The 10,622-nt window shown below is 38.8% G+C and overlaps 1 protein-coding gene across 2 annotated transcripts; it reads right to left on the bottom strand.

Annotated features, from left to right (window-relative positions):
- Nucleotides 1–2,027: 2,027 nt before the first annotated feature.
- Nucleotides 2,028–5,423, bottom strand: LOC121403059 (protein spinster homolog 1-like). 2 transcript variants are annotated; one of them, XM_041590487.1, is made up of 7 exons: nucleotides 5,056–5,423; nucleotides 3,453–3,637; nucleotides 3,285–3,350; nucleotides 3,018–3,154; nucleotides 2,581–2,899; nucleotides 2,203–2,378; nucleotides 2,028–2,116 (listed from the first exon to the last, which is right to left on the bottom strand). In XM_041590487.1, exons 1-5 carry the CDS (start codon nucleotides 5,082–5,084, stop codon nucleotides 2,744–2,746), a joined length of 573 nt encoding a protein of 190 aa, XP_041446421.1. In that variant the 5' UTR covers nucleotides 5,085–5,423; the 3' UTR covers nucleotides 2,028–2,116; nucleotides 2,203–2,378; nucleotides 2,581–2,743. The 2 variants fall into 2 exon arrangements, with proteins under 2 accessions (XP_041446421.1, XP_041446420.1); XM_041590486.1 differs by having other exon boundaries at nucleotides 2,203–2,899.
- Nucleotides 5,424–10,622: the final 5,199 nt, after the last annotated feature.

Below are 10,622 nucleotides of genomic sequence, written 5' to 3' on the forward strand. Positions count from 1 at the left end.
CCCAGCATCCACACACACACACACCTTTCCATACTTTCACATTAACTATATATACCCATATCTATGCTTACTATAGAGTTTAATATCACAATAGCCTTTGATATTATGTCTGTCCAATAAATCACCCGGCAGTGCATTCCACAACCTCACTGTCCTGACTGTGAAGAACCACCTACGTTGCTTCAAATGAAAGTTCTTTTCTTCTAGTCTGAAGGGGTGGCCTCTGGTACGGTGATCCTCTTTATGGGTAAAAAGGTCCCCTGCTATTTGTCTATAATGTCCTCTAATGTACTTGTAAAGTGTAATCATGTCCCCTCGCAAGCGCCTTTTTTCCAGAGAAAACAACCCCAACCTTGACAGTCTACCCTCATAATTTAAGTCTTCCGTCCCTTTAACCAATTTAGTTGCACGTCTCTGCACTCTCTCCAGCTCATTTATATCCCTCTTAAGGACTGGAGTCCAAAACTGAACTGCATACTCCAGATGAGGTCTTACCAGGGACCTATAAAGAGGCATAATTATGTTTTCATCCATTGAGTTAATTCCCTTTTTTAAGCAAGACAGAACTTTATTTGCTTTAGTAGCCACAGAATGACACTGCCCAGAATTAGCCAACTTTTTATCTACAAAAAACCTCTAGATCCTTCTCATTTACGGAAACTCCCAACACACTGCCATTTAGTGTTTTTGTGTTTTTAGTGTTTTTGCATAACCTTGCATTTAACAACATTGAACCTCATTTTCCAGTTTTTTGCCCAGTTTCCCAACTTAGAAAAATGACTCTGCAAAGTGGCAGCATCCTGCATGGAACATTACATTATCCAAAGCCAGAATAAGGAGGCTGGGATTGAGGAGATCCAAACAAAATGCAATTGCTAACAGCTTGACCAATGGTATTTGCTGTGGCAAAAATATCCAATCAGTTTGAAGTATCGGCATCAGCTGACCAGCATGATTATTGTGAATGGCTGGATATAGGTACCAGCAGGCCTTTTAACATCAATGGTTTATGGACCTAAATGGATTTAAATTTTCTTCTGAGCCTCTACTCTTTCCCTTGCTGACAATAAATTCAATTTGCACATAGGAAGTAGGGTGCCTTGTCTGTCAGAACCCTTGGTATTTGATGTACAGCACAATGGAGAGATTTTGCCTGAAATTGATTCCTGCCATTGAATTTAATGGAAATCAATTCAAAGTTAAGTATGAGAAAATGTTTTTAATTTTCCAAGTAACAAGAGATACATTAGTAATGGCAGTGTTTTGTTTTTTAATTATGCTAATCACCCCTGCACCAAGGAGAACATTGCACTGTTTAATTACAGTGTATCCCCACGATGTCAGCTGCGTATTTAATCAAACCATAGAACATACTAGAAGGAGACAAAGAGACAAGAATGTTTATTATATTGTTCAAACTGTATAATGTACCTCTAATAATAACTTCTCAGATCCTGAACTGAAACAATTTAATATACATCCTAAACAATACAGTGCACCTGCTGAAGGCTATCTGCTAAACCATAGCAAGGCTTGTTCATAATGGGACTGGTAAACACACATTTAGGGGCAGATTTATCAAGGGTCGAAGTGAAATTTGACTAGGGAATAGTTAAAAATTCGAATTTGATTATAGAAATGTATTATGTACTGGCCCTTTAATACTTTGAATTCGACTATTTGCCACCTTAAACCTGCTGAATTGCTGTTTTAACCTATGGGGAAGGTCCTGGGATAAATTTGGAGTTGTTTGCAGCCTTCCTGAAAATGGAGTTGCTTTTGGAGAAAAAACGTGAATCGAATTAGATTCGATTCAAAACGATTCGATTTGAATTCAATTTGAGTTTGCGGGTCGAATTTTGAGTTCTTGGGAGTTTATGGGAGTTTAATAAAACGCCCATGAACTCTAAATTCGACCCTTGATAAACCTGCCCCTAAATATGCACAAGTTCTGGAGACTCACAAGTCGCTGTAGTAACAATCTGGCAACAGACAGGGAAACGAACTGTTTGTCCCGGCCCTGGTTTGGTTCAGGAAATCAGGAACAACGGCAAACATGGCTTCATTAATGAAATTCACGGACCATGAAGCCAAGGTGAGAAAAACAAAGCTCCGTCTGAAAGTGGAGGAGAGGGATTAGTAATATATATACATCTTCTGCAATTTTCCATTTGATTGTTATTTATCATAAATAATACTCACGTTTTAGATAAAATCCTCCGATTTTTGAAGAAGGAGGAGGTCAACTTCCAAATATATTGGAAACTGAGGATCTGCATCTGAGGGTCATCACTGTGGTCCTCGGTATAGCATCTAGGTGGTTCCTTCTTCACACAGATTAGCAGCACTAGGCACGCTAATCCAGCGACTGCAACTAGCTGTGTCCAAAGAAAACAGCAGTTAAGTAGCCAGCCATGTATCTCTTTTCATGTACAGTATCCAATCAACCAAACTGATAATAAAAGGCTAATATCTCACAACAACCACTGTTTTATTTGTCTCTTCATGTTTAGCCAATATTCAATTGTATCTTCCCGTCACCCCAATATAATTAATGGTACCCGGTTGAATTTTCCTTACCTGCAGTGCAAAACGCCAGTTTGAGCCTAAGTAGCTTGGCACAATTGCTCCCGCAACGATCCCTAAGGCACTGTAACAGAACCAAGGAGATTCAGGGTTAATATAACAGAATCCACACACAAACCAACAGGAATGTAGCAGGAATCCAGGTACAACTTGCAGCTTACCCCATTATATAGCTGAAATTGTTAAACTTGAATAAAGTCCCTCGTCGATTTTCAGGTGGGAACAGGTCATCAATCAGGGTCAGGGAAATGCCTGCAAAAAAACTTTCTATTGCGGCCACAGCACACCGTATAAAAGGGATGGTCCAACCCCACTAAAGGATAAGAGGGTACAAATTTTTATAAGTTAGGATTCATGAAGAATTAATACTACTGAGTACAGGTTATACGCTGAGTGAAATTTCATTGACCATCCAATACATCGACTCTTACCTCCTGGGGAATTACGGAACAGCTCGCGACAAACAGAGTCCAATACGTTACTCCCAGACACATGAGGGTCCACCGGCTGATCTGATCTGATAGATGTCCAAAGAATGGATTGACCAAGGCAAAAACAATAGCAAAACCTGAAGGAAGAGGGAGAATATTGTGAGCTTCAGACATGGACCAAGCCCACGACTGGCTAAAAGAGACAGATAGAAAGAGGGAATGATGAGTATATCCATAAGAGAGAAAGTCCAAGGAATGTGACCTTACCTGTTTCTACTCTCGCAACTTTGTCAATGGAGAGTTCATATTCTGCTTCAATCAACGGCATAACACCTGTAAGAGGAACAAAGTACCATATGGACACGTTAGTACAGGTAGTGAAGTGGTTCTGTTACCTTCAGAAAATGTATTTCTTCCTTCCAGCCCCTGTCTTACCTTCAGCTAGATATGTGTCCACGTAATGGACGAATTTGATCAGGAGAAGGATGGCCAGCGTAGCCTTCGCACAGAGGAGTGTACACGGTGCCCTTCTCTCTTTTTCCCCTTTCTCTATGTCGACCGGGACAGGATCACATGCCTGTTTTGATCTAATGCAAAGTTTTCTGAAGAAGTTGATATTTCTACAATTAAAATCACAAGAGAAATTACAATTTAATTGTTTAATTTTGCATTTGGTGACTCTCAACAGATAAATCAGAATACAATGTAGATGCGCTCTCACAAAATGATTTTGTATGAACGTGATGTCAGAGAGCAGCCACATTATACCAACAGATGCACCTTCTTGAAATACTACCCACAAGTTAAAGATTCTTACCCTTTGTTGGCAAATGAGTGAAACGCCATTCTAATAAAAAAGATGTTATTAAAAAATAAATAATTTCAGAAAATTCACTGCTGGTGTTTAGTCCACTAGTGAAAATCCTGAAATGACCAGTTGTCTTGTTGGCACTGACTTAAGTAGGTCACTGACATTATGACATCACCAACTGAAATGACATCACAATGTAACGCTACCATAGCAACCAGTTGCTGAGTTGGCACTTTGCCAATAATAATTCTAACACATAAAGCACAAGTCTAGTTATAATGCATAAATACTTTATATGAGAAGTTGAATAGTCTTACCCTTTGTTGGCAAATGAGCGAAAAGCCATTCTGATATAAAAGATGTTATTAAGAAAAAAATAATTTCAGAAAATTCACTGCTGGTGTTTCGTCCAGCAGTAAAAATCCTGAAATGACCAGTAGTCTTGTTGGCACTGACTAAAGTAGGTCACTGACATTATGACATCACCGACTCATATGACATCATATGATGCAATGTTGCCATAGCAACTATTTGCTGCCTTGGCACTTTGCCAATAATAATACATAAAACACAGGCTTAGTTATAGTGCATAAATACTCTATGTGGTATATTTATGAAATACCGCCTCTCTCTAGTTCATTTCTATGGGATTTTTTAAAAGCTTATTCATTAAAGGGTGAACTTTTCCTTTCACCCTTTGTTTAATACGCCTTTAAAAAACCCATAGAAATGAATGGAGAGTGGCAGAATTTCACTCTAGCAGACTGTGGCGAACTTTAACTTCACTCTTTGATAAATATACCCCTATATATGAGAAGTTGAATATTCTTACCCTTTGTTGGAAAACGAGTGAAACACCATTCTGATATAAAAGATGTTATTAAGAAAACAATAATTTCAGAAAATTCACTGCTGGTGTTTCGTCCAGCAGTAAAAATCCTGAAATGACCAGTAGTCTTGTTGGCACTGACTAAAGTAGGTCACTGACATTATGACATCACCAACTGAAATGACATCACAATGTAATGCTGCCATAGCAACCAATTGCTGCCTTGGCACTTTGCCAATAATAATTATAACACATAAAGCACAAGCCTAGTTATAATGCATAAATACTCTATATGAGAAGAAGTTAAAGATTCTTACCCTTTGTTGTTAAAAGAGCGAAATGTCATTCTAATAAAAAAGATGTTATTAAAAAATAAATAATTTCAGAAAATTCACTACCCTTTGTTGGCAAATGAGCGAAAAGCCATTCTGATATAAAAGATGTTATTAAGAAAAAAATAATTTCAGAAAATTCACTGCTGGTGTTTCGTCCAGCAGTAAAAATCCTGAAATGACCAGTAGTCTTGTTGGCACTGACTAAAGTAGGTCACTGACATTATGACATCACCGACTCATATGACATCATATGATGCAATGTTGCCATAGCAACTATTTGCTGCCTTGGCACTTTGCCAATAATAATACATAAAACACAGGCTTAGTTATAGTGCATAAATACTCTATGTGGTATATTTATGAAATACCGCCTCTCTCTATTCATTTCTATGGGATTTTTTAAAAGCTTATTCATTAAAGGGTGAACTTTTACTTTCACCCTTTGTTTAATACGCCTTTAAAAAACCCATAGAAATGAATGGAGAGTGGCAGAATTTCACTCTAGCAGACTGTGGCGAACTTTAACTTCACTCTTTGATAAATATACCCCTATATATGAGAAGTTGAATATTCTTACCCTTTGTTGGAAAAACGAGTGAAACACCATTCTGATATAAAAGATGTTATTAAGAAAACAATAATTTCAGAAAATTCACTGCTGGTGTTTCGTCCAGCAGTAAAAATCCTGAAATGACCAGTAGTCTTGTTGGCACTGACTAAAGTAGGTCACTGACATTATGACATCACCAACTGAAATGACATCACAATGTAATGCTGCCATAGCAACCAATTGCTGCCTTGGCACTTTGCCAATAATAATTATAACACATAAAGCACAAGCCTAGTTATAATGCATAAATACTCTATATGAGAAGAAGTTAAAGATTCTTACCCTTTGTTGTTAAAAGAGCGAAATGTCATTCTAATAAAAAAGATGTTATTAAAAAATAAATAATTTCAGAAAATTCACTGCTGGTGTTTCGTCCAGTAGTGAAAATCCTGAAATGACCAGTAGTCTTGTTGGCACTGACTAAAGTAGGTCACTGACATTATGACATCACCAACTGAAATGACATCACAATGAAATGCTGCCATAGCAACCAATTGCTGCCTTGGCACTTTGCCAATAATAATTATAACACATAAAGCACAAGCCTAGTTATAATGCATAAATACTCTATATGAGAAGAAGTTGAATATTCTTACCCTTTGCTGGAAAATGAGCGAAACGCCATTCTAATATAAAAGATGTTATTAAGAAAAAAATAATTTCAGAAAATTCACTGCTGGCAGTGTCGGACTGGGCCGGCGGGACACCGGGAAAAACCCCGGTGGGCCCCGGGCTCTTGTGGGCCCCGCCGGCCCAGATCCGCTACTTAGTGGGGCGGCGCGACCCCACTTTGTTTGGGGTCGCGGTATAATAGAGTAACTGCGCATGCGCATAAAGGTAGCGCCGCGCGCCTGCGCACAAACACGGCACCGCGCGCATGCGCACTAGTCCCCTAAAGCACTCCGGAGCGGTAGCGGCGGCCGGAGGGGGGCCCTGGGGCAGTAGCCCCGGTGGGCCCCACACCTCCCAGTCCGACCCTGACTGCTGGTGTTTAGTCCAGTAGTGAAAATCTATTTATGGCCATATATGGTCACATGACATATACAACTTCTTCTACACAAAGGTATCTCCCGCAACTATCCAAGTCTAAAGTTTAAAAATGACACTCGTTTTTCAGAAAAATGTAAAATGAAATTGGGATATGGTTAAAAAAATCTGATAGCAATTTTGTCAATTCTGTTTTGTATGTTTATATTTTTTTTTATTTCGGCTACGAGTTAAGGTGATGATTCTTGATACACAATGCTGTGTTTGGTCATTCTCATCAGATACACTAGCACTTCCCCAAATTATTCCTAATAAACCTGAAAGAGGACAAATGGGGCAAACGTTGATAAATATATAAATATATGTATTCAGAGTTAGCAATTAACATGCTTGGATAATATAGGGCACATTTACTAAGGGTCGAATTTCAAAGTTAAAAAACTTCGAAATTCGACCATCGAATTTGATACTTCCATAGTCAAAGTATTTTTTCGATCGAAAACAGGCGTTTTCGAGCAAAGTAAAAATCTAAGGATTCGAAGGATCGCAGAAAAAAAATCTTCGACTAAAAACGTAGCCAAATACTCAGAGAGGTTCTAGCAGGTCCCCCATAGGCTAAACAGAAATTCGGCAGGTTTAAGGTGGTGAAGTGTCAACGTTTTTTTAAAGAGAAATTACTTTGATTTTCGAATGGTTGAATTTGTGAAGTATTTTCAATTCGTATCTAATTTTGGCCTATTCGATGGTCGAAGTACCCAAAAATTACTTCGAAATTTGAAGTTTTTGAATTCGAAAATTCACTTCGACCTTTAGTAAATGGGCCCCTGTGTGTCGTATGTAGTTTTGTACATGACAAACTGTGACCCGCACCCAAGGTTGGACTATAGGACTATTTACATTTGATAAATAACTTTAAAAGCTTTAAAGAAATTACAGTTTCAGTAAATATAAAAAAGTGACAGAATATACACACAAGCACCCGTATTTTTTGGGGGAACATAATCTTTTATCAGGGAACCCATTTGTGTTTCCAGCCATTGCATCGCTGCTCTAAATACAACTTTACTCTATTACAGGAGGGTAGAGCCACTTTGCAGTTGGTCTCCATTCTAACCCTAACTGCATTGTCTCTTACTCTATTTGTTGTATGAGACATATACAGAGCCTACGGCATCCCTAAATATGAACATCACATATAAAGGAAGAAACAAGACCATGAACTGAACAAAAAACATTTTATTGAAACTCCTGGTCACAATGTAGTTTATGGAGACTGCAATATGAGTGGCCCCGTTATAAGCAGCACAAGGTGTTTGCTTTTTTATACGGATTCTGACATGATTTTAGGGTGTGATTTTTATTTCTAAATGACACAGTTTACACTGCAAATAATTCACTCTACAGTATAAAATGTCATTCCTGAACCAGCAAGTGTATTTAGTTGTAATATTGGTGTGTAGGTGCATCTCAGGTCATTTTGCCTGGTCATGTGCTTTCAGGAAGAGACAGCACTTTAAGATGGAACTGCTTTCTGGCAGGCTGTTGTTTCTCCTACTCAATGTAACTGAATGTGTCTCAGTGGGACCTGGATTTTACTATTGAGTGCTGTTCTTATATCTATCAGGCAGCTGTTATCTTGTGTTAGGGAGCTGCTATCTGGTTACCTTCCCATTGTTCTGTTGTTAGGCAGCTGGGGGGGGAGGGGTGATATCACTCTAACTTGCAGTACAGCAGTAAAGAGTGACTGAAGTTTATCGGAGCACAAGTCACATGACTGGGGGCAGCTGGGAAACTGACAATATGTCTAGCCCCATGTCAGATTTCAAAATTAAATAAAAAAAATCTGTATGGATTTCAGTGCAGCATTCTGCTGGAGAAGAACTATTAACTGATATGTTTTGAATTTTTTTTTCCCCATGACAGAATCTCTTTAAGCTCTCTGTTGGCATTGTGTCCCCCTGCTAAGACTCACCACTAGTGATGGGAGAACCATTTCGCTTTGCAGAAAATACGTGAAAAATCAATAGGCCTTTTTTGGCATAACATTTTCCAAACCACATGCCTTTTTTTACTATACATTACAGTCTATGGGTGTTTTTCATGGCAAATCCTGGTGAAACATTTCGCCCATCACTATTTACCAGCACTGCTGCTCCTTTGCATGATCAACAAGCAGGAGCATGGGCACTAGAAGTCAGGACTAGATCAGCTTATAAAGTACATACTTTTTAGTGATACTGTCAGGGAGGTGAAGTGGCTGAACATGGGGTCTTTAAACCCACTGCTCAACTCTACCTGGTGTATAGACTTGTATGGGGCAGGGCTGTTTAAGGGATTGAGGTTGCAACAATTCTGGAGGGGTTCCTGTGCCACAGACCCTATGTTTGCAAAATGGGTTTAGTTTTCCTTTAATAGCTCTTCAGCTTGAAATGAGCCACATGCAGCTTGGCAACAGGGGTAATAGATGTGCCCTAATAAATGCCCCTATGGATATTGACTCTTAGAGTGGATGTACTGCATGCAAGTAGCTGTTTAGGGCTAGTAGCCTAATTTACACTAAAAGGGTGAATCTCGTGCCAATCCATTAGAAGGCCCAGCTGACGGAGTGAAGGAGTGATGACAGGGTGGCTACATAAAAAGATGCCTGAAATGGTTCAGCAAAGGCTGAATGCAGGAGAATGGGAAGTGGTACTTGAACATAAGATGCAGAACAAATTAAAGGGAATTTTAGACATGTTCAGTTTAAGAACTGGTTGTATGATTTTTGAGCTCCTGAAATCAATAAAAGAATTGCATTTTTTTTATTTAGTTTATTTATGAATGTGCTTTTCTGCCTTTTATTCTAGCATGGCACAGATGGAATATTGTTATATAAAATGGTATCTTGTTAGTAAACGCTGTACTCATTATAGGACATAATTCTTGTGTCCATTGTTACCCCAGTGTCTTTATATTTACACACTCCTTTACCTCAACAACACGACATTGCTCCTTCTGTAGCTACAAAAACCCCCCATACATTTGCTTTTCCCATCCTGTACTTTTACACAGCCACCATTAACCCATATTTCCCATTCTGTATGACTGCATGTCCCACACTTCACTCTTTCACCCTTCTATTATACTACTACACAATCAACATACTTCCATGTTTCCCTCTCCCCATACATCAATACTTCCCATCTTTTACTAATAGACAACCCTCCATGTACCTGAATGAACCAACTATATAGGTCTGGACTTGGAGTCAAAATTGGCTTTACAAGTACATAAAGGCCCAAACACCAGCCCACTAAATAGTGACTTTCTACAGATTGCCAGTCTGAGCCTGCTACTATACTTTGTTTTACCCCTTCTATTTCTCCAAAACCCCTGTGCAACTACATTTATGTTACTCTACACCCCCCACCAATGCACAATTCTACCCTACGTCCTTACAGGCTCCATACCACTGCCCAGATTTATTCAGCCTCCCAATACCTTTATACAGTCTCCATATTTCCATACAGCCCTCGTCCCCCAATAGCTCCACTAAGTATCAATCTAAGGGCTAAGGACAGGTGCTTCAGAAACACAACTATACTTTATACAAACAAGCTGATATGTAGCCATGAGGTCAGCCATTCAAAGCTGAAAAAGGAGAAATGGCAGAAGGTGCACAACAGATAGCAGATAAGCCCTGTAGTATGCAATAGGATTCTTCAGAATCTTTAGTCTGTTATCTACTGTGTATCCTGTGCTTTAATGGCTGCCCCCATGGCTACACAGCAGCTTGTTTATATAAATTATAGTAGTACTTATCTGTTATCTACTGTATATCCTGTGTCTGAATGGCTGTCCCCATGTACCAAACTTGATTTATTGCTTTTAACCTTTATTATATGTGAGCATAAAAGAATATATTTTTTAATTAATTTAGTTATTGGCAACAGCAACAAGGCATAGCCTGTGCTTGAAAAACTGCAAAGCTATGAACAAAACAAATATATTGAAACATCAGCAATGCATTCTTCAGTATCTGACAGCACTTCAA

The sequence above is a fragment of the Xenopus laevis genome, chromosome 4L (assembly GCF_017654675.1).
Source record: "Xenopus laevis strain J_2021 chromosome 4L, Xenopus_laevis_v10.1, whole genome shotgun sequence".
NCBI classification, from domain to species: Eukaryota; Metazoa; Chordata; class Amphibia; order Anura; family Pipidae; genus Xenopus; species Xenopus laevis.

Coding starts and splice junctions, on each gene's coding strand:
- LOC121403059 (XM_041590487.1), bottom strand. CDS start 5,084: ATGGCTTTTCGCTCATTTGCCAACAAAGG. Junction 3,351..3,452: donor GGACACATATCTAGCTGAAG/GTAAGACAGGGG, acceptor TTCCTCTTACAG/GTGTTATGCCGTTGATTGAA. Junction 2,900..3,017: donor GTTCCGTAATTCCCCAGGAG/GTAAGAGTCGAT, acceptor CTTATCCTTTAG/TGGGGTTGGACCATCCCTTT.